The sequence below is a fragment of the Musa acuminata genome, chromosome BXJ2-8 (assembly GCF_036884655.1).
Source record: "Musa acuminata AAA Group cultivar baxijiao chromosome BXJ2-8, Cavendish_Baxijiao_AAA, whole genome shotgun sequence".
Taxonomy (NCBI): Eukaryota; Viridiplantae; Streptophyta; class Magnoliopsida; order Zingiberales; family Musaceae; genus Musa; species Musa acuminata.
The window spans coordinates 47,615,791-47,640,553 of record NC_088345.1 but is presented as its reverse complement, the minus strand read 5'-3'; the positions used below and the strand labels follow the sequence as shown (position 1 = coordinate 47,640,553).

Sequence of the window (24,763 nt, the reverse complement as noted above, 5' to 3'; positions counted from 1 at the left end):
CACACACAAAACCTTGTGCAAAAGCGAAGGAAAGCCTACGCACTTCCAAACCCACTTTTTAGCTGCTTACTCCCACGTGTTGCACCATCGGCGTGGTTAAGCCGGTGAAACAGCGGGGCTCACGTGGGACCCGCCACCGCAGCCTGGGGCAATCACGGTATGGGTGCGATCGTCGGGGACGGTTCGGTTGATCGCAAGATAAATGGATGGGCCAATTTCGAAAACGGCCCCCCTCCCCTAAAACACCAAAGACACAGGAAGGTCTTCCATCATCATTTCACTCGGAGCCGCCGCCTCTTCCCCTCCCGCTCTCTCTTCTCCTCTTCTTCTCCCCTACGTCCGCCCCTCTCCCAAAAATTCCCTATCTTTCTCCCGTTCCAACTAATCCTCGCTTCCTCCTGTTTCTTTAGCTTCTCGGTAATCTTCTGCCTCCCTTTCGCTCTCCCATCTGGAAGAAGTTTCCTCACCGATCGTTCGTTCTTTTCTTTTTAGAGTCATGTAGCTCAATCGAAGTGTTCTGATTATTGTACGTTTTCTTTGCATGCTTTGCCGAATTGTTTAGCGGGATTGGTTTGATTTACCCCAGTAGTATTGACCAAGAGTTTCTATATTGCACTCCTATTGTTGTCCTTTCTTTTTCTCCATTGGATGTGGGTTTCGATCTTTTCTTTCGTGTTTTTCATTAAGTGAACTCCTGTGATCGCCAAATGGTTGTGTCTGCTGATCGAATGTCAGTCAGGAGCGCTTTTGGCACCTGCTGTATTGTGGGAAAGTGTCTGGCTACTGCTACTCTTATTTAATTTGTTGTTTTCGATCCATTAATTACTTGCTCTGGATTTTTTGTTGGCGCGTTTGGCATGCCGAAGTATGACCGATGGAAACACTGTCTCCATTAACTTAGTATGCAGAAGTTGTGTATTCGTATGAATGCGAATTCTTTCCTGTTCTTTTTTTGCTTTTTCCATTTTTGGGTGATCTTTTGCAAATATATCTTCTCTTCTCGTTCTGTTCGGTAGCTCTTTGAGGAGTTGTGTGGTCTTTTTTTTTTAACTGAGGCAAAGAGTTTCTGTGCCATTGTTGGTTATCATCTTCTTTCCCCTGCAAGGAATCATGATTATAGTGGGAGTTTACTGAATAAACTAGTACATGTTTTCTAATTGACATTTCACCAAAACAGATGGCTGGAAAATCTAAGGGAAAGAATAAGGGGAGAACATTGAATTCCGATTCCCTGAGTTCAGCAGAATCACAACTGAAGCCACTAGATTCATCGGCATTATCCCATGATGGTTCGGGTGCTGTGGAAGCATCTAATGGTGATGCCAATGGAGTCGAAGGGGCAAGTAGAACTCCTGCAACGGATGGTAGTGTGGGTGACAAGGCACAGAAGGGAGATGCTCCAGCAACAGCTACAAAGCAGGCTGAAGGTGTATTTTTTTATTTTCAATTTGTTGAAGTGCTTCCTTTCATATATCCTTGCCTTTTTTTTGGAGATCAAGTGATTTTTTTGTCAAAAAGAAGCAATTTCTGCGTGTTAATCAGTTTGCTCGTTGATGTCCACGACCACAATGTAGGTGAGGGTTGTTAGAGACTGCAAAGGTGTTGTGTTTTCTTAATTAAAAGCAACTTGCTGTCTGCACAAAAATGTTCTATAGCCAAAATGCTCAGCTGATTTTGTGGCATGTAACATATGGGAAAATTATTATTTTGATGTTTATGTCAGATTCTTTTACTTGTTTGATATGTTTGTAACAAATAAGTTATACTCTATACTTGTTAAATTGAACTTGTTTATAACATGTGATACATGTATTTGATATGTTCTTCCAAGCACCTAAATGCCACTGCAATTAGTTTCTTACTGTGGCTTTACAACTGAAGCTAGCAATTACCTTTTCCCCGCTCTGCTATGCAGGTGATCTTCATCTCTACCCTGTGCCAGTCAAGGCACTTTCTGGTGAGAAACTAGAGTTGCAGGTTAGTTGCTTCAAGATAGATGCTGTTGCCATTTTCTTTTTGCTACGTGTTGATATTTTTGGAATGACATGCAACTACTGAATGAACTAGATTTTTCCAAATTTATTTCTTTATTTGATAATTCTACTATTGTAGCTTTGTTCTTGGCATTCTAATTCACACTTGCAGATAGTTTAGTGCACATTCCATTATATGAACATCCATGTTGCTAGATTGTGTGTGCATCACACAATTTCTTATTGTCTTCAGGGATGGACATGCTTATTTTTTTGTAAATAACTTGGGAGTCTTTAACATTGTTATAACAATTCAAAGCGATTCAAGTATGATGCCTTTTGAGGTGTTTGTTTTGTTCTGTTTTATTGTTTATATGAACTCAAACTTGCTACAAATGATGTTAGATCATGCTTCCTGCAAATTTGTCATATAGTGATCTGGTGAGCTCCTAGCTCCTCAATGGTATTGGTTTTGCTTAGGATTTGGAACCAGTTAGAGGGTTGACATTACTAGTTGTGAGACTCTGGTGAACCTTTTATGGAGCACCGCATTATAGTGTGCATTGCGCACCACAGCTAACCTCATGCTGATGAGAGTTGATGTTACTTTTGGATTGTTAAAAGATGCAACCTGGCTTGTAATCCTGAAAAATTTGCTCTTTGCAATGTTTATTAGGCTTACACCAAATAGGAATGAAAGTAGATTATTTGTTTTTTTCTTACTGCCGTCATGCTGTCTCTTATGTTGCTTTCGGTGACAAAATTCAGCTTATTCATGCACCTTTTTGACGACTGTGTGGCAAATTAAAATTATTTCTCTTTGTCATTTTGCACTTCACATGTCAACTTTGGTTTTGAATTTTAGCTAAGCCTAGCTCTTCACACAGCAACTTTGGTTTTGAATTTCAGCTAAGCCCAGGGGATTCTGTGATGGATGTCAGACAGTTCCTTCTTGATGCTCCAGAGACTTGTTTCTTTACTTGCTATGATTTGTTTTTGCATACAAAAGATGGTTCCAGTCATCATTTAGAAGACTACAATGAAATTTCTGAAGTTGCAGATATTACTGCCGGTGGTTGCTCCTTAGAGATGGTTGCAGGTATATAGACTAGGGCATTCAAAATCAGAAATACCGGTAGGTACTATCTGGTATTTACCGTTCCAAATGTGAATTGGTAAGCACGCCATTGAGTTTTGCTCAGAACCTATTTGTGTGGGGCTTACCACCTGGTATGATTATTGTACAGGGCATATTGCTGGTCTTGACCATTGGAACTGGGCATATCAGGCGGGAGGCTTATTGCCTAGTCCTTTTATCTTTTTTTTTATTTGATAACTTATGAGAACCATCTTTTTCTTTTATTCTTTTCCTTTCTTTCTGTTTTGAGGTGTGCTCTCTCTTTCCTTTTCTTTCTCTCATGTGTTTTGTGTGTGTGTGTGTGTTTCCCCTGCTCTTTCTCCTCTGTCACTGTTGCTTCCTCGTAATCGTTATCACTCAACCTCTGGTATGCCACTTCCTTTGCCTCTCCTCCATCACGACCATCACCTTTTCGATTGATGATCGTCCTCCGTTGTGTTCTCCTCCTAGTCCTCTTCCTCTTTCCTCTTCTACTTATCTTCCTCTTTCCTCTTCTCTCCCTCTCTGTTTGGTTAGGGTGGTGCTGACAGTACTGACTTTATACTGAGTGTCAGCACATTGATTCATATGATAACCGTTCTGGCCTGGCTGCTGACCAGTATCAGCATCGGATCGTGAATTTTAAACCTTGATGTCGACTTTGTTACAACTGTTTCTTCTTCTTTGGCCTTTGTGGAGTTCGTCAGCCCAACTGGTGACGATTGATCTATTTTGCAGCACTATTTAAAGCTTGATGTAGACATTGTTACCACTGTTTTTTCTTCATTGATTTTTGTGGAGTTGATCAGCCTAATGGGTGATAATTGATTCTATTTTGCAGCATTATACAATGACAGATCCATCCGGTCTCATATCCATCGTTGCCGGGAATTGCTCTCTCTTGCAAGTTTGCAGCCATCCTTATCGACATTGCTGGCTTTGCAGCATGAAAACACACAACAAAAAACTTCAGGTCTGTATTTCTGCATTGCTGTCCAGCATTTGTAATATTACTTTTTCTGGTCACCATTTTTAGTTGTTGGAGTATCCCTTGTTTTGTTTTGTTGGTTGTTTCTTGTTTTTCAGTATCTATTTTATGTTTGTTATTTTTTATCATATATTCCCTGTGTGGAAGAATTCTTCTCCAATGCAGCTATGTTTTATTTTTTTCATTACTCTGATTATAAATCTTCTGTTATACAGATGCTGTGAAAGTGGAATCTGCAGAGACTGATCGACCAGGATTCATGGAGGATATTACTGGTGCCCTTTCTGATCTGCTGTCATCGCCCTCACCTAAGGAGATCAAATGTGTTGTGAGCATCATTTTCTCCACTTTTAACCCTCCTCCAAGTTACAGGAGGTAAATTGCTTTCTGTTTAACCTTCTTTGTTCTGTTTTAGTATTTCTAATATTTATTGTTGAGTTTCCGTCTAATTGTTAATTGATCTTTACTTAGTTTTCAATTTAACTCTTGGTTTTTGCTTCTTTAGATGTACATTCTATAATCATGAACCTTTATTTAAAAGGATAAAAAAGATAAAGGCAAAAAATTGCTTACTTACCTCTGCAGAAGTTTAAAATTGTATCATACTTTCTTGAAACATGAGGTTTTGTAGAAGTAGATTCCTCACAAATTTAATTTTTGTCTTCTATCATTTTTCAGCGACATACATGCAAACCTTAAATTTTCTATTATTCAAGGATTGAAATATTGTATCGTACTGGAGTTTCGACAATCGCTTGGTACGGTACGATATTGTATACTGAGCGGTATATCGCTTGGTATACCGTTGATAATAATAATAATAGTAATAATAAAATAAAATTTTTTTGGCGACGTCGCCTCTCTTCTCCCCAAGCGAGGTGACGTCGCCTCTCTGCTCCCCAGGCGGGGCGATGTCGTAGAAAAACAAGGCGACGTTGCCTATATATATATATATATATATATAATCTTATATATATATATATTTATATATAAAAGTGGAAAAAAAGGTGCAACATCGCCTCTCTTCTTCCCATGTGGGGCGATGTCGTAGTAAAACGAGGCAAAGTCGCCTTTATATATATATATTTATAAAAGTAAAAAAAAACGACGCCGCCTCTCTTCTCCCCACGTCGGGCGACGTCGCATATATATATATATATATATATATATATATATATATATATATTATAAGTAAAAAAATACTGTCAGGTAGCAGGTGGTCTGTGTATTAGTTTACTGATGGACTGGTATGTACCGCTCGGTACGGACGATATTATTTGAAATTGAAGACCTTGCTATTATTACATGTGTACCCCTGATAGCAGTACACATTAGAATTGCAGTTGAAATATGCATATGCAACTTCATGGTCTGCATAGACAGATAAGATTTTCAAAGTAGTTTAAATTTAAAAAAAGACTTATTTTACTGCCTAGCTTTTACATAAATTTCAGATTTATTGTGATATATTCTGTTAAAATATGCATTAATGATTTCTCAAAATTTATTTTTTTCTGTTGGTGTAATCTAGGAATGTTCCACTATATGATTAACAAGACAGCCTTTTTTTTCTGAGATGTTTTCTTTCACTTTTGTGGACTCTAGCCAATCATAGTAATTGTATCCTGGTATTTTCTTCCTTGGACCCACTTTTGTGCTCTATTTGTATTTCCCATAAAAAATAACTAAAAAGAACAGACATGAGATATTGAACATGTGTTGGCTATATTCTGCATAAAGTGTAAAACTTTATGTGATAAATTATGATGAACTAATAGGAATTGGTACTTGAGATTTACTTTGTTTTGCATTTACACAGGCATAATGGCCTACCATATTTAGTTAGACAAACCTTCTATCTTGTCTGTTAAATAAACCATGATATTTTTACATCTGCAGTGTAGATGATGCAAAGATGTTGTGTTGCAGGTTTTTTGTTTTTATGCAGTATTATAGTCTTTTTTCAATCGATTTTAATTTGATACCCAAAATGTATATAACCATTTATTTGTTCAGTCCTTTTTTTAGTAACTTATAACAAGCAAGTTTAGTCTTGTATATTTGATCTTTATATTAACTTTGATGTGCTTTGGCATTTTCCTCTCTTTTGTAGATTAGTTGGAGATCTGATTTATATGGATGTAGTGTCACTAGAAGGAAACACATATTGCATCACAGGAACCACACGAGGTTTTTATGTGAATTCTAGCACAGCAAGAATTCTGGATCCTAGACCATTAAAGCCTGCTTATGAGACAAGCACTCTAATTGGTTTGTTGCAAAAGATCAGCTCCAAGTTCAAGAAAGGTAGCTCATGTTTGTGTGTGTTTTGCTAAGTTTTATGTGTTATTCTCAATTCTCAGTTTAATAGGATTGTTGCAGGTTTTCGGGAAATTTTGGACCGAAAAGCATCTACACATCCTTTTGAAAGTGTTCAATCACTTTTGCCACCAAATACATGGTTGGGAGTATATCCTATTCCAGGTATTAGTAACGAGTGATATTAACATATTGCATGTTTAGCTTCCTATTTTTTTACCGCTTTCCTCTATGATTTGATGCATTATTTTTCCGGATAAATTTTCTATGTATAGTTTCCTTAGGTATTTCTTCTAGATATGTAGGTCTACTATCACAGTTAAACTCATAAATGTTGAAATCAACTTGTCTCCTGTGCATTCTAGTCTACTTATCAGCAGACTGCTAACTCTTAAATCTTTCATTTCTCATGATCATAAAGGAGTCTGGTTGTTTTTTACTAATTAGATTGAGATAAGATAGAGTTTGCTTCTATTTGTCATTTATCTTCATACGCCCTGGTCGCTGTGCTTCCTATTTCCTAATACATGGTCCAAGAGAGTTTTCATCCATGGTGTAGTTTTTCCTATTTGTTGTCATGTTAGTTTGCTTTCTTGAGAAATTCCTGATGCTATTGCTTTCTGAACACCTTGTTGTGACCTTCAAGACAGTCTTTGATTTTAAAATGCAAATGCTAGCATACTGCTAATCTAAATATAATATAGCCAGGAGATCCTCTTTTTATTGCGCTATAGTGTCACGAATATTTTCGTCAATGTATTGTTTGTCGCTTTTGCTTGCTTGTACATATGTTTGACAGCGTGTTTTGCCTTGTTTTTGTGTGTTTTTGTTTGAAAACAGTGAGTAGGAACCAAGGTTTATTGTGCCGATGCGTATTGCCCAGTATAAGCGATATGTATCGGTCTGACAGGATATCGGTACCCGGGTCGCCCTTTACTGGGTGGTATCGATTACTTGACCTTGTATCGGGTGATATGGAGTTTGTACTAGGCAGTAACGGTCGAAATCCGATCGTTATCGATCAGTACTGGTCGATAACAATCAGATTTTGATCGTTATTGATCAAGGGTTGAGATTGTCCTATGTCAAATGGCCAATTTGACTGTTTAAGGCTTAGAAAAGGGTTTTTAAGCTCTTTCCTCTCGCCTCTTTTAACTTATTTTACTCCCTTAATCTCTTAAGCTCTCTCAAACTCTTTTTCACTCACATCTCTCTCTTATTCTCATATTTTCATTTTTCTAAACTCAACAAAGCTATAATTTGTGGATTGGATCAAATTTAGGAAGTTAATTTGGGAGGAATAAGAGGAAGAACACTTTAATTAATCAAGATGTATTAATTAGGGAGTAATTAAGGTCTTTAATGTTGTGATTAGTGTGTTTAATATTGATTTTTTTTTTTTCAAATTTTGATATTTAAATAGTTAAATCTTTATATATCATGAATATTAAGGATTGGATCACTGTGATGGTATAATAGATTTAATTAGGTTTTAATTAAGTTTTTGTAATACTGTGATTAGTGATTTTAATGATGATTTAATCAGAATTTATCGATATTTAGTCAATTTATATTTTTTTGTTAAAATTATACTAAAATTATACTAAAATTATATTTATTTCTTTCTATTTTTAGGTATTTTTGGAGATTTTTTTTAATGATTTTGAGTATACTGAATACGTACCGAGCTGGGCTTGGTACACTAGCACAGGTCGAAACTGCAATCCTTGATAGGAGCAGTTTGTAGTATTGCAAAGCAATTGCTCATTAGAATGGGCAAAACTACCCCAAAATGGCTTAATTTTCGCATGCCGTAGCTTATTTTCTGTAGGCTGTAGTTTAATGCGAAATGTTAGCCATCTCAACACCTTACTATGGTGAAGAATCATGGTGAATCAAGCAAGATGGGGCAAGCTGGACCATTGCCCCAAGCAGTCGTAGGTGTGTTGCAAGTGCAAACTTGCTATAATGCTGTTGGAGCTACTCAAGAGGAGCGCGACAACGAACAAGACAAGCGAGAAGTTAGCTATTCTCCGCGAGCGGAGGAAGTACAATCCATAGCACCAATCGAAAAAAGAAGCCATTAGAAGAGGCTTACAACTATAGAAACTCACTTTGACGTTCTTGAAGCGAGTTTAGAGGAACTCTACCAAGGCCAACTAAGGTTTCTTGGGGTAGAGAACTTGCAAAAGGAGGCGGAATCTTGGATCGACAAGGTCGAGTTCTGAGTTGATCGATTGACGGAAGACACGAAAGACTCAGTGTAACACCTACACGAAGTCGTGGCAGAGCTCATGTCTTGGATTACATTTCTCACATGGGCTCTTAATGTGGGAGGGAGCAACACCTCTCGTTGCTCTACACAATACTTGAGGGCACCCGAGCCGTATTACTAGGAGGGTGTCAGGGATGCGAATGAGCTCGAGAATTTTCTGTTTGACATGAAACAGTATTGTCGAACTATGAGGGCCGATTCTGAAGAAACTAAAGTTTGATAGCAACCATGTTTCTGAATGAGGATGCAAGACTTTGGTGGTGAACACGTAAGGAAGAGATCCAACAAGGTTGGCGTTGAGTGGACACATGAGAGGACTTGAAGCGGGAGTTGATAACTCAGTTCCTACTCGAGAATGTGGAGTTCATCACAAGAAGGAATCTGAGACAACTTCACCAAAGTACCTTCATTTGGGACTACCCAATGCAATTTTTTGCACTGATGCTGGACATACAAGATATGCTCGAGAAGGACAAGTTGTTCAGCTTCCTTGATAGCCTAAAGCCGTGGGCACAGCAGGAATTGCATCGAAGGAATATCACTAATGTGATTTAGGTAATTGTAATTGTGGAAAGGCTCATCGACTTTGTTTCCTCGGAGTTCTTGGGGAAAAGGAAACAATCTTTGGAAAATCGCTCATCCAAGTATTCTCAAGGGAAGGAGTCTAGAAGCAAGCAAAAGAAAAGAAGTTTTCACAAAGGGCCAAGCTCAAAAGGCAATGCCCCAAAACCTGACAGATACTTCTTGTGCAAAAGATCATACATGGTGAGGGAGTGCCCATAAAAGTAAGCACTTAATGCATTAACAATATCAATCCACTCTCTAGATCGGACAAGGGCAAGGTCGTCGCCCTTAGTTTTAGTAGTTCGGAATTCAACAACGATGATGAGGAGTTGTAAGGACCCTAGATGAGAATAATGCTTTTGTTGAATGCGTTACGGGGTCAAGTAGGGGAGAACATAAAGACGAAACATGGAGTAGCAAGCTGATGTACATGGACATCAAGCTAAATGGCCGAACAACCCGTGCGATGGTGGACACGAGTGCTATCCACAATTTCATTGCCGATTGAGAAGCAAAGCGACTTGGGCTGAACTTGGAGAAGAACCAAAATCGGATGAAGGCTGTGAACTCGGAGGCTAAGCAGATATCTAGATTGGTAAAGGGGGTCCTCATCAAGATTAGGACATGGAACTGAAGCACAAATATGATGGCGGTTCCGTTGGATGACTTCCATGTAATCCTTGGAATGAAGTTCATGTACATAACGAAGTTGGCGCCAATGTCATTCCTAAACTCCTTATGCTTGATAGGCAGTGACGATCCCTTCGTGGTTCCTGTTTATTGAGGAGAAACCAAGGATCTACGACAAATATCTGCTCTATAACTAAAGAAGTTGGTGCAAAAGGGCAAACTAACTTTTGTGGCCACGGTAAAACTAGAGCCATTTGATGTGGAGGTTACTCATAAACCTGCTATAGTGGCGGACGTTTTGAAGGAGTTCACCGACGTTATGCCACTTGAGTTGCCAAAAACTCTGCCATGACGCAGTGGCGTAGATCATCACATCGAGCTGGAATCGGGAGTGAAGCCTCCAGCGAGACCACCATACCGCATGGCCCCTCCAGAGTTGGCAAAGCTTATAGGAAGCTGTTAGATGAACTGCTAAGTGATAGTCTTAGGAAGCTGTTAGATGAACTGCTAAGTGATGATCGAGTTCTTGGTGAAGTGGCCCTGGGACACGAAGAAGCAGTCATCAAAGCTTAGCAGCAAGCGTCGACGAGGGCGTTGATAGTTAAGTGGGGGAGAATGTCACAAATGATCATTGTGCACCTGTAACATCTTTGTCAACGGGCCATTCGTCACTTTTGTTTTCTTGTACATATGTTTGGTAGCGTGTTTTGTGGTGTTTTTGTATGATTTTGTTGGAAAATTATGAGTAGGAACAGTTTGTAGCGCCACAGAGTGATTGCTCACCAGAATAACAGAACATCCCCAAATTGGCTTAGTTTTTAGGTGTCATGGCCTATTTTTTGTATGTTGTGGTGTTGTGCGAAACGTAAACCATCTCAGAACCCTGAAAACCCCTGGGTGGCATAGGGCTGATGGGGGTTTGGAGTAGTGTTAGGCATTGATCGGATTCACAAGTTTGCACGTTAAGCCTACGGGAACCTGCCATCGCGCCCAACACCCGAGTGGCAGTCGTTTGCAGTCTTACGACTGCTCGTTTGTCTTCTAAAGTCCTTGTTTTTTCCTTCCTCTCTTTTCTCTCTTGCACATTGAGCGTTTGCTGAATTGCTTATAAAGTTGTCTTCTTTGCGGGACGTCAGGACTGGTCCGTCGCTCGCTTTCAAACTAATCAGTTTGCTCTTTTACAGGTCCTTTGGGATCTAAGCGAGGTTACAACTAGGCTGACCTTTTGCGAACGGATAATGCAAGGGTGCCTCACAATTTAGACAATCTCAGTTAAGTTTGCGACATTAGCGCAAGGGTGCCTCATGACTCTGGTAATTCCAGCTAAGTTCGTGACATTGCCTCAAGGGTGCGCCATGACTTAGACAATTCTAATTAAGTCTATGACAATAGGTCAAAAGAAATCTGGACTGGAAAAATGTCATTCTAATTGACTGGTAAAAGACCGGCAAGTAAATTGAGCTTTCAGTTGGATGTGATGAGGCTACTACTAAAATATATCTATTTGTCAAGAGATACATCATAAAATTATTTATACAACTTTCCACCAGTAGAGACGCAACTTTTGTGGTTCCTACTTCTCACCCTCATTTAATCAATCTTGTCTCCTCTTTGTCTTAGTGGGAACATGTCTTCTTTATTGCATGAGTTGATGGCTATTTTGGAGATCATTCAAATTTTGGTGCCATTTATCTTGCAAGACAACTTGTCCTTATGTGCTCAGCAATTAAACTTTACCCATAGTTCTTTTAGATGAACCCAATGATCTTTTGCAGATCATAAAAGGGACCCAGCAAGGGCAGAAGATTCTCTTTCTCTTTCATTTGGAAGCGAGCTTATCGGCATGCAAAGGGATTGGAATGAAGAATTACAGTCATGTCGAGAGTTTCCTCATAAGACTCTTCAAGAAAGGTTTGTTTTGTACTCGAGTACATATATACACAGGATTAGGTTTAAATTCTTTCTTGATTTCCTCTTCACCTTTCTGTAGTGCAACTTGTTTTCTGATCTTGTGCTCAGAACTGTTTTCTATGAAGTTGTATAACAAAATATTCATTTTAGTTTTCTCTGACTTAAAAGTTAACATGTTGTTTCAGGATATTGCGTGAAAGGGCTCTTTATAAAGTGACTTGTGATTTCGTTGATGCAGCAATCGAGGGTGCAATAGGAGTCATCAGCAGATGTATTCCCCCTATTAATCCAACAGATCCTGAGTGTTTTCATATGTAAGTTAATTCAGATTAGTATGCATCACTCTTTTTTTTCTTTTGCAGTGTGAATGTATGCCATTAACCAATAAGTACTTGGGTAGCAAATTTGTAGAAGTCTACCATCTGGACCCATTGTTTCTTCCTTTGAAGTTTTTCAGTGCTATATTAATTATTTTAACAACCTTGTTAGATTCAAATGACTCTTGATTCATGATTTCTGTCACAATCTATCAGCTGGTAGCCCAATAACTTGCACTAGCAGGCCTTAGATCATATGACATGAAATGCATAATTCCAAGTTACTGATAGTAGGCCCATATAATCTTATTTTTACTTACCACCCATTACCAACTTTCAATGAGGACCGAGGCATCACAATCTCACTCAAATGCTCGACTAGCTGATCAAAGCATGAAATATAGTTCAAAATCATTTTGCAGATGTGGCCTTGTATCGCCCTTGTATACCTCTTCACTACTGAATCCTCTAACTTGCACACCAGAAATCCTAAATTTGCTCTGGGATCAGTTGTTTGTTGTTCCAACTTGGTAGCCTCTAACCCAATGACTGCTGAACTGGCTTTAACCATGCAACCCAAAATGCTTCCTCACACTTCGTTTAGTCATATATGTTATAGAAGTCGTCATTTACATACAATATTCAACTATTTTGTTATCATAATTTCAAATAAGTAATTTTTGAGTGATATAAATTTGCCATGGGAGTTTCAAGTAGGACTCTTCTTGCAACGTTAATTTGCAGAGGAAGGTAGTCACATATTAATAACTTGGTTGTTGCAAAGTAGTAAATAGGTGACATGTAGGAAGAGACTGGGAAGAGAGTTTTTTATCTAGTAAAATTTTCAACTTATACATTGATCGTTTGAGTCTGAAGCATGAGAATAACCCTATCGAAAAGATTCAAAGCATGATATTTTTTTTTTCTGATGTATTATTTTGAACCACTATTTGTTTCTCTACTGATGCTGGGCTATGAAACAAAATGTTGAGGAATCATGGAGTTACTTTACAGCCTGATTTTGAAGGTGAATATGAATTTGCCATCATTTAAAATTCATTTTGATGCATTAGGTTCTGTTCTGCTATTCTGTGCTGTCAACTTTTGTTGTTTCCGCCAAGCGGTCAACATGTTTGTAATAAATTTACTTTAGTTGGAGAAACTTTATACTCCCAGTTATTATTGTTTAGTTAGCATAACAAATTATGTCAGTTGTCAATCTTTAGTGTCTTTTTTATTCATATTAAGTTGTAATTGGTTTGTACGATAGAATTTTTGAACACTGGCCTGTTATTTACTAGAAATTTATGGGTTTTGAATTAGTGTTCTTATTCTAATCCATTGTGTCTCTTGTAAATTCTCAAATGCAAATGTTTTATTATATCCCTGTCAACATTGGCCCAAAAGGGTCTGCATTTTATTTTATTAGTGGCTTTAACTCCTTTCTGAACCTCGGTGGTGTTGAATAAATAAAGCATTTTCAAAATTTCAGTTGCTAGTCTTCATTATGATGAATCATCTGTTTATTTCTGCAAGATCTTTTACTGCTATTCAACTATTGCACTTTCTATCAGGCATCAGCACATTCTTATCCAGTTTGTCTTTATTTCCACATGTATTTAAAGCTTTGATCTTTAATAACATGTTTCTAGATAAGTCTATGGCCTTCTTAACAAACTTGTGTGCTCTGTTTTTTATAGGTATGTACATAATAACATTTTCTTCAGTTTTGCTGTGGATGCTGACCTTGGACATACGTCCAAAAGTCAAGAACCAAATGTTCAGATGAACTCTAGAGATGTTTCTGAAAACTGTGAGGACAAAGTATCATGTAATCCTCCGGCAAGGACCGCTGGTAATAAGTTGTTTGGGGCCACTGCCAACTCCAGCATGTGTATGTCCACGAGCCCAGATAAAGAACAAAAACAAGGTGTTTCAGATCTCATGACTGATGCATCTGCTGAGGTGCAGATTGCTGATAGTGAGCAGGCCACATATGCTTCTGCAAATAATGATCTGAAAGGAACCAAAGCCTACCAGGAAGCTGATGTTCCTGGACTTTATAATCTTGCAATGGCTATAGTTGATTACAGAGGCTATAGAGTGGTAGCACAGGTGCACTTGGGGACCCTCCTTTTATACCTCCTCTCTCTCTTCTCCTTTTTGTCTTGAAGCTATTTCTCTTGAAGGAATTATTATTCAACTTTTCTCTGTTTGCCACCATAGTGATATTTATGTTCCATTGTTAAAAAATATTTGTGTACTCCATATTCAAATTGCCCAATGAAAATTGTGGAAACGAGTTCTCTCACCTTTTTCTGGGCGATTGGGAGGGTTGCCTCATAAATCTGAAAGCGTCCAGAGTGCTAATTTACAAGTATTAAACTTGTCTGTGTGTTGACCAAGTACTGTATCCCTTAGGTAGCCTTTTACTTCCGCCACTAAATGAAAGAAAAAGAATCAAGCAATGAAAGGCTATGTCAAAGACAGAAGACCCAAAGTTTAACTAGTGTTTGGAAAGACACTACAATAATATCATGATGGGTATTCTTGAAAAGCCCAACTGGAAATGAGAGCTCTTGATCTTATGATTTTGTACTTTGTATGTCTTACTGTACACCTAGGTTTATAGGAAAGTAGAGGTTTTATATTCCGAGATTTCTCAGTAGTACAACTGACTACACTGTTCACCCAAGAGGCTTATGTCAATGAGGTTTTGCCATTTTCTCAATATTAGCATGTGTTGACTGACTTTTTTTACTCTTAACAACACTCAGTTTGTTAAATTATTTTCTATGAAATTTGGGCAAGTTTTCTAATAGTGTACATTGATTTCAGAGCATTATTCCTGGTATCCTTCAAGGAGATAAATCAAACTCCCTACAGTATGGTTCCGTTGACAATGGAAAGAAGATCTATTGGAATGAATCATTTCATTCCAAGGTGAGTCACCAATAATATTCTTTAGACAATTAACATTTATTGGGTTTTTCTGTTTGGCCTAATTTCCTTTTTTTCCTTCCTTTTTCTGATTTTATGATATCTTTGTCTATATTCTTATTAGCTGCCTTATCTGCAGATAGTTGCAAAAGCAACCAATTTAGGATGAGGTCAATCTACAATTATATTTTCCTGCTTTCACTTAGATTATTGAGTCAGTTGCCTATCAAGTTTAGCTCCCTTGCAACGTTGACAATTGAGATTGGTTTAGCAGCATAAATAATCCAGTGGTAGAAGCTAAACACAGATTCTTGATGGGGGATGGACTGTTGGAATTCATGTAAAATAGTCTTCAATAATAAGGATCTTTAGATATTTCCATCATTCTATTGCAATTTTCTCATAATGAAAATTGTTTAAGCACAGTTAAAGATTTGATTGCCGATGATTCTGATGAAATGCTCACAGATATACAATTTCATGTAAAATTAATGTATACTTCTGACTCTCTCAAAGTTCTAATTCTTTATTTTATTATTTGCATACATCACTTTGTTATTTGATTCTATTGTTCCATGAGCAATCTTATGACATATCATCTAATGTTTTTTCTAGGTTGTAGAGGCAGCCAAGTGCCTCCACTTGAAGGAACACATGGTGTTGGATGGTTCGGGAAATGCTGTCAAATTAGCTGCTCCAGTAGAATGCAAGGGTATTGTGGGTAGTGATGACAGGTAATAAATATCAACCTTTTTGAATGTCAGTGAAGTGGTTACTCGACTACGACAATTGCTTTCTCTTTACAATAATTATGCTCTCAAAATTGAAAATGCAGAGCTGTTGATCATTTGCTTCCAAAACTGGAGGCAAATGTTAATTTCCTTTCTTTCCGGAGGTTTATTAGGATATCTAGACCCTTCATCTTTCTGTGTGTAATTATTTTTAGAGAGAAACACATGCATAGTTCAAAGATGAATTCAGGCATAAAAAAAGACAGAGCTGCAGCCTTAAAGAGCTTCTGTATGCTTGGATACATTTGAAGGTGAATTGAGTATCCTAGAATATTTAATAGGACATGCCCTTGTATTTGGCTGTACCTGTCCATGCTTGGGCTTTCTGATTGTGCACCAATGGGTTTGATTCTTTTTGGTATGTTTCATGTTTAACTCAATGACTTCTTCAATTTCTATATCACCCTTTTTATTTGTGATGGTTTTTTTGAATTTAATGGTTCTTTAGCAGCTTTCTATCTAGGTTCCTTCTTTTGCAGATTGCCATTTTTCAAGTTAAAATAAAACCCCACAGTTTTTTCATCGTTGCATTCTATTGCCTCCCCCTGATGCAAATTATACAATATAGACTAATGTAACTAGGGTCAGACTTTTCATAGTGTATATGTTCTGATATTTTGCAATATTCTTAGGCACTATCTTTTGGATTTGATGAGAGTGACTCCGCGTGATGCAAATTATATTGGACCAGCACACCGATTTTGTGTCTTGAGGCCTGAGCTTGTTGCTTCATTTTGTGTGGTAAAATTGTTTTCAGTAAGAAAATTTATCTCATGATGAAATCCAGAGATTCGTTCTCAAGTCGATCATTATTTATTTCATACAGGCTGAAGCAGCAGAGAGGTCACAATCTAGTGCTAAAACAACAACACAGGCCCCAGAAGCCCCGTGCAATCAAGATATTAGCAGTGGCGATGTAACGGTGAGTGCTAATATCAGATCTTGATTCTTTTGTTTATGCTGATGGATTATTTTAGTTGCCAAGTGAATTCTTTAAGTTGAATATGTCCTGTGTGACATTTATTTTTGCTAGTATGAAAATTTATTTGCTATGATGGCACCTCTTAACTTTTAATTTCACCATTATATCCAAATCCACAAAAGCAAAGGGGCTGGTGCTTTCTTCTCTCAGATTCTTTGGTTTTGTATTGGTTCTTTGTCCACCATTTGCCCAAAATGTGCACATATTGGCCTACGAATGGTTGAATAACTAAGAAGTCAAAAGAAAATTTTACATGTTCCACTTTAAATGTCCATCCAGTATAATAATTACATAGTAAAGCTTGGTTAATTAAGCTGGCTATGCCACCACATGCAGTTAAGCCAGGCAAATGTTCATGCTCCACCTCATAGGTCCTTTAATCACAGGAATTATTTACTAAAGTGTGGATTAATCATACTGGCTATGCTGCCGTGTGTCATTAGGCTGGTTTCTTTGGCAGATGCCCATAATATTAACAAATTTATACGGTCAAATCAGGCACATACCAGGCTTTAGTCATGGGATGTGCCTGTGTTATACCTAACAAGAAAAACCATCGTGTAAGGAAACATCATTTCTTTCAATAGTTTATGTGAAAAAATGAAAGGAATTTGCTATGGTTCTAAGATTGAAAAAATATCTCTGTGCAGGTTACTGTAGAAGACAGCTCAAATACGGATGAAGAACGTGCTCCTGTGCCTTTTGTGCTTGGTATCTCATCTGACAAAATACTTCTGAATCCGAATGTGTTTACTGATTTTAAAATGGCCGGTGACCAAGAGGTAAACTTGCATAATCGATCGTCTACTATAGGTTTCACCTTACTGTACTTTTTGGCACTAATTTGATCTTTGTGTGTTGTACTCTGTTCCTATCATTAGGAAATTAATGCTGATGAATCAGTTGTTAGGAAAGCTGGTTCTTATCTCGTGGATGTGGTTATCCCAAAATGTGTTCAAGATCTTTGCACTCTTGAGATTTCACCTATGGATGGCCAAACATTAGCTGATGCACTCCATGCTCATGGGATAAACATTCGATATCTTGGAAAAGTATACTTCGTTTTTTAATTGGTGTTTATCTCGAGCTTTCCATATACTAATTCACACTGTTTTATTGTCAGGTAGCTAATATGATCAAGCATTTGCCTCATCTATGGGATATATGCTCCACTGAGATTGTTGTTAGGTCAACGAAGCACATCCTAAAGGTATTCTTTTTCATGTCAGCTAATTGTTTGTCTTTGTTACTTTATCCACAGTGACATGCGTACTTGATGTTTTATAAGAAGACATGGTCAGAATCTTTGGGAAGGTGAAGTATGCCTTATAATATCAGATATGGGTAATAACCTGACTACAGTAACATTTTTTAATATGATTCCTTAAGTGGTTGAGTGGTGTACCATAATCTGATTTTGATTTTAATTCCTGCTGCAGAAACGTCAAGTAAGATTTTTTGCTTCCATGTTTTGTTTGTTAAATAGGCTGATCCCTTGAATCTGGTTCATGGTTCTACCCCTAATAAGAGGAATTTGAAATGTCAGAGTTTGTGACGGTCATACTTATATGCATATATTAATGTACATTTTCTGTGTTTTTTTATTGTTTTTCTGTAGGTTGATGAGTTTATCATTATTTTACTGGAGCTTGCCAAAATTATTGCATCTATAGCTTTCTAGGATTCTTTCTATGCAGATATTCTTGTTGGCAAGTATTTTGATATTACTTTGATGCTGTCAAGCATGTTGTCTTTAATCAATTTAATTAGCTATTGAATTGTTAGTTTTTGAATCTACATACATGGTAGTTATATTCGATGGCAGTCAATATTTTTTTGCATAAGGAGCGTTTCATGTACAACCTGTTTTTAGTACTCAAGGTATCATGGGTAGCTATAGGCATTGGATAGCTACTGTTTCTTTTTGTGGATTCCTTTGTTCTTGATAGGAGTTGATACAATGAGCTTCCCACATTAACTAGAAATCTTGCTAAGGAATAAAATTTCGCATGCTAAAATACTTATGTATTGCCATTATATATTGCTAATTTGCTTTATGTCCTGTGGTTTAATTCTTATTTCTGTCTCTTGTAGGATTTACTTAGGGAGTCTGAGGATCATGATCTAGGGCCAGCCATCACACATTTCTTTAATTGTTTTATTGGGCATGTTTCACCTGTTGCTGCAAAAGGCAATTCAGACAATATGCAGTCAAAAACCCAAAAGAAAGTATGGCAAATCTTGTCTCCTTCCTACTGTTTTCGTGTATCGCAGAATACGCTGTTGAAATTATATCTGTAGTACATGATATATTTTAGATGTTTTACCTGCATTAGAGCATGCCTGTTCTTATTCGTCTCTTTAGTGCCAGTCATTAAATACATACAAATTAATTGGTTTCTACATACAGACACAAAATTGTCTCATTTTTTCCATTTATGCTTGATCAAAACAACTAGGAATTGATTATGTAGATACTTGCGCTACGTGATATTGAGGTGAGCTGATGATCTCCTGTACAGCAACTTTAGATTTTGTGATAATTTGGCTTTCATGTTGTGGTTAAGTGATTTTTCATTATTAGTCCAATTGGAATGTAATAGAAATTCAAACCAAGCATTAACTCTTATAAGCGTTCCCCATCACCAGCTGTCAGCATAGTAGTTGCCTTCGGCAATCTCTGTATCTTGCCTGGGACAAAAGGATAGGCATTCCACAGTACAGCTTATGTGCTCTGAGGTTTCTTAGATATCTTAGGTTAATTAAAAGGAAGCTCTATTGTTAGTTTTGGTTGTAATTCTAGGATATCTGCTTGTTCTAATGCAACTTATTATGATATTGTTTCCTTGCCTCTTACAAAATTCAAAAAGGAAAAGCATCCTTGTCAAACTTGTATTTTCAACTTTTCTTTCTGAACTTGGATGATTTTATTGATGGTTTGATTACATTATTCTTTTACATGATCTTTGGCAGGCCCAAGGACGCCACCAATCTCAGCATAAGTTCATGAAGGGTCAAATTAGACGGCTCCATGGAGAATTTTCTACTAAAAATCATCTATCATATATGCATTTAACCTCTGAAGGATTATGGTCTCGCATTCAGGAATTTGCAAATTTCAAATATCAGGTAAATCATTCACTTGTGATTTCTGTTCATAAAAAGAAACTGCGAAACCTAATAGTTTCGACTTGTTTTTTATTCAAGTTTGAATTACCAGATGCTGCAAGGACTCGGGTAAAAAAGCTGGCAGTTATTCGCAATTTGTGCCAAAAGGTTGTACCGTACATCTTCATCTCCAATTATTAGAAGTTCACTGTCTAATTTTTTTTTCCAGTAAGACTATTTTTATACTCTGTTGTCTGATTCGAAATTATGAAACCAGAACGTCATTGTAGTTCTACAATCTACTTTCTGGTTGTTATAGATTGATCTCTTGTTTATTTCATTAATAATTTATGGTTTGATCTTTTTGTGCATTTTTTTTTCTTTAGCATACAATTGTAGCCATCTACAAGTTTTTTGTCAGAAATCTATTAAGAGTTATATGTATACTGTATTAATTATTCAGGACAATTTGGTGCAAGATTAGTGTTATTAAGATCGGTGCAAGTTATTAGTGTTATTCAGGACAATTGTTTGAACTGCTTCTGCTTACAAAATTAGTATGTTAAGATTATTTATCAAATTATTGTGCTTGAGACAGGTAGGGATAACAATTGCAGCGAGAAAGTATGATCTTGGTGCTTCACTACCATTCCAAACCTCAGATATTTTGAATCTCCAACCTGTTGTAAAACATTCGGTTCCTACGTGTTCAGAAGCAAAGGATCTCATGGAATCAGGGAAAGCTAGATTATCTGAGGTACATGTCAAAGACCAATAATGAAGGGAAATTTTTTTGATGTGTTTTCTTGTGTTAATAATGCAAGCTGGCAATGTTGAAGTAACATATGATGCTACTTCGTTCAGGGACTGCTCAATGAGGCTTACACTCTTTTTTCTGAAGCCTTTTCCATACTTCAGCAAGTAGGCTCTTTTCATTTTTGTGTTTGTTTCCAATCATTTTTTTACATTTGGAGTTCCTTAGTTTTATTGATTTGTTGCAGATTACAGGTCCTTTGCACCGAGATGTGGCTAGTTGTTGTCGGTATAATCATTGATCTTTGTATATATATATTTTTGAAACGTCGATCTTTTATCATCAATAGATAAGAGCGGCTAGTGCACCAAACTAATCTAAATAAATGAGCATCAGAAATACAAACAAAAGATTTGTAAATCATCACCTCAAGTTGTTAATTATTCCTGTTATTAAACCACATTTGTTTTTGTCATTCCTTTTTGCTTCTGGAGTTTTTATAACTTGCTTTCCTTGATGGCTTTTGTTTCTTCCTTTCTCAGGTATCTGGCAATGGTTTTATATCATGCGGGTGACATCGCAGGAGCAATTGTGCAACAGCATAAAGAACTAATTATAAATGAGCGTTGCCTTGGTCTAGATCACCCTGACACTGCTCATAGGTAGTGGCTTATCTTCTTTTATTTTTCATTCGTTCTATCCGATATTCTTCCACCATTAATTTTCACAATCTGAATATGCGTCTATGATATTTTGGTATTTCAGCTATGGGAATATTGCTCTTTTCTACCATGGTCTAAATCAGACAGAACTTGGTCTGCGTCATATGTCTCGGACACTGCTTCTACTTAGCTTATCATCAGGGCCTGATCATCCTGATGTTGCAGCAACCTTCATAAATGTTGCTATGATGTACCAGGATATCGGAAACATGGAAACTGCTCTCCGGTATTTACAAGAAGCTCTGAAAAAGAATGAAAGGCTTCTTGGTCCTGAACATATTCAGACTGCAGTGTGTTATCATGCTCTTGCCATTGCATTTGACTGTATGGGTGCCTACAGACTTTCTATTCAGGCATGTATCTTCAGTGATACTTGTTGAGTTAGCTTATAGAATGATGCTAGAATTTGCACTTACTGGTTATTCTGATGGCAGCATGAAAAGAAAACTCATGATATACTAGTTAAGCAGCTTGGAGAGGAAGATTCAAGAACAAAAGAATCAGAAAGTTGGATGGAGACATTTAGATTGCGTGAACAGCAGGTAATTGCAAGTTTTAGTAATGTGGAAAAGATGTAATGCTAATTTGTTATATTGTAGGAATGGATAAATATACTCCTATTGGTAGATATTATAGTGCCATGCAACTGAGAAGATCTAGCCAATACCAAGTAGTTAGGAAATTGTGGTTTGTGGTTGTTCTTGCAACTGAGAAAATAGTTATCAGGTTAATCTAGATGAAACAGGACAGAAGGTCGGCTATTTTTTGTGCAGTGGAGCGAGAAATTGTTTTCTGCCATGGGCCCCAAGTGTAGATACATTTTGATTGAAACTGAGGTAGCTCTATGCTATAGACCACCATACAAGGAACGGGGAAAAGAACAGGCACAAGAAGAGATGTGAAAAGATTAAGAAAAAAAAAAAAAAGAGAATCATGTGCTGATTGTTCCTTTACAGTATCAAAGGCATAGGAGGTTGCTCTAGCGCTTCTATTAGGAAAGCAAACTCTGATGACACCTAACAAAAGGGGAAAGTAGAAGTTAGTAAGGTAAGACTTTAACTAATTCATTTTCCTGGTAGAACATGAAAGGAAAATTTAAAGATCATGCTGCAATTTAGTTCACTAAAGTATTCTTGGTCAATAGTTTTTTGAGTATTGCCATCAGTTCTCTCAAAGAATATGGGAGTTTTGCTCCACTTGCAAGCCTATTCAGCGCTCGACGTTACATTCTTTTTCTATTTGTTTTCGTTGAACCAGGTGAATGCACAAAAGCAAAAAGGACAAACTGTTGATTCCGCTTCTGCCCTCAAGGCTATCAATATTTTGAAGGTAGTGTACCTCTACCTGATATCTCCTAAATGAAGTTTCTTTATTGACATTAAACATTAGTTCTGTTAGGTTCTTTCCTGATATTGGAAGTCCAGATGAAATCATATGCCACCAAGGCACTATGTTCTGCTATGATTAAAATGTCTCTGGATATTTAGTTTATTTTGTTGAATAAATCTTTAATTGATCATGTAAGCTAGGGAAAAATAATTTTAGTAGTGTTCCATTTTTTAGGTTTCATCCTAGTTATGGATGACTAACTTATACTCATATTTCATAGCTATTATGAGAATTTTATAAATAGGCAAAGTATGGAATGGCCTTGTGTCCGTCTGTCCTGGCATTTACAAACAAGTGACATGCTACGTTTTGGTTTTCTTTATATGCAGTTACTAACTATGACATGTACGATTTGGACTTCATGTTAATGCTATACGTTGATGCATTTGTTTTCCTAATTAAGACCCTATAAATTTGTAGGGTAAAAGGCTATAGTGCCATCAGTTAATGCAACATTATATTTTGCATTAACTGCAATTTTTTATGGTGCCTTATCTGATTGTTTCATACAAACACAATGATTAGGAAGGATTGGCTTATTGTTTTGTAACCTCCAGGGTAGGTTGGTTCATGGTGCCTGACCATCTATATTAGCACTACTGTGCACCTACTGTTGCAAGGTGGAAGCAGACAATGCCCTTTTTTATCAAATGGTGTCCATTAATTTTTTCTGCAGTTTATCATATTGATGACCATTTGTATGCTGTTTATTAGTGGTTAAAGTCATGTTAAGTTATAGGTGCATGGCTAGTGACATAAATTCACGTTACTGAAAGTTTCTGCTTTGTACTTTTCTCCAAGCCATAAATCATGAGCTAGAATCCTTGCAGTGGTTCTTGAATTTCCTTGGTTCAATTCTGAATCCCCGCATTAATTATCACATTCTTCTGCTTATGCAAAGTCTGGCATTTGATATATCTTCTTTTGCTTCAACAGGCAAATCCTGAACTGGTACAAGCTTTCCAAACTGCAGCCAGGTCTTGGAATGCCGGCTTAACAGTCAATAAGTCTCGAAGCACTTCTGTGGTTGGTGAGGCCCTTCCTCGTGGAAGGAGAGTTGACGAGAGAGCAGCTCAAGCAGTAGCAGAAGCACGGAAGAAAGCTGCAGCCAGAGGCATCCTCGTTCGCCAGAATGCAGCTCCTGTCCAACCGTTGCCCCCATTATCACAACTGCTCAACATCATCAATTCAAGTTCTACTCCTGATGCTCCAAATAGTGGCCAAGCACAAGAACCCAAGGATGCAGGTAATGGCTGGGTGTCTGATGGCTCTGTTGGGGCTACTGATGCCAGTGGGTCAGGCCACAAAGATGAAGCTCCTGTTGGATTAGGGACATCTTTAGCTTCATTGGACTCCAAGAAACAAAAATTAAAATCCAAAGCCACATCATGATAAAGGAAGCGTTGAAGATTTATATATCAAGGTTGGCCATGGATCTATAGTAACTGATTTAATATCCGTTACTTGGTCACCGAGGAATGGAGGTACACTTAAATCGGTTAACATTTTCAATGGGTATCTAAAACATTAATAGGGTGATGTTAGGTGGAAGCCTAAACCGCATAGAAGAGATGCTAAAGCTGGCCAGGGGGATTTTTCTTCCCCCTTAATTTTCATTCATAAATCCCAGTGTTGTAGACACTAATTAAATTCAATTCCAGCTGAGATTAGACACTCCTTTTATGTTTAATTAGAATAAATAATTGCTCAGTCTGATATTTGTAGGGACTGCAACCAATCTTGTTTCTTCTGATACAAGTTTTGAGATTATGCATCTTTCTGCATTGGTCCAAGGACCATGGTCATCAGGGTCTCAAACTTGTCTAGCCCTTAAAATTCACTCTTTTAGTTTTCTTAATTGTTTTTCTTAAACCGTATATCTCCCTCTGATTGGGCAGTTTTGTTGGTGAGCCAAAGTAATCCAACATAGTATTAAGACCTGATCAAACATCACATTATGACATTATTTTGTGTTGAGCAGCA

At 37.3% G+C, this 24,763-nt stretch overlaps 1 protein-coding gene across 1 annotated transcript; it reads left to right on the top strand.

Annotated features, from left to right (window-relative positions):
* The first annotated feature begins 252 nt into the window (after positions 1-252).
* Positions 253-24,454, top strand: LOC103996372 (clustered mitochondria protein). The gene is made up of 29 exons (XM_009417293.3): positions 253-417; positions 1,178-1,427; positions 1,916-1,977; positions 2,883-3,072; positions 3,932-4,063; positions 4,294-4,453; positions 6,192-6,385; positions 6,461-6,562; positions 11,642-11,777; positions 11,963-12,091; positions 13,795-14,209; positions 14,933-15,037; positions 15,650-15,768; positions 16,458-16,566; positions 16,652-16,747; positions 17,458-17,589; positions 17,689-17,859; positions 17,931-18,017; positions 18,902-19,036; positions 19,781-19,936; positions 20,015-20,083; positions 20,514-20,672; positions 20,780-20,836; positions 20,917-20,957; positions 21,212-21,331; positions 21,435-21,744; positions 21,826-21,933; positions 22,649-22,720; positions 23,717-24,454. The coding sequence occupies exons 2-29, from the start codon at positions 1,178-1,180 to the stop codon at positions 24,170-24,172; spliced, it is 4,272 nt and encodes a 1,423-aa protein (XP_009415568.2). The 5' UTR covers positions 253-417; the 3' UTR covers positions 24,173-24,454.
* Positions 24,455-24,763: the final 309 nt, after the last annotated feature.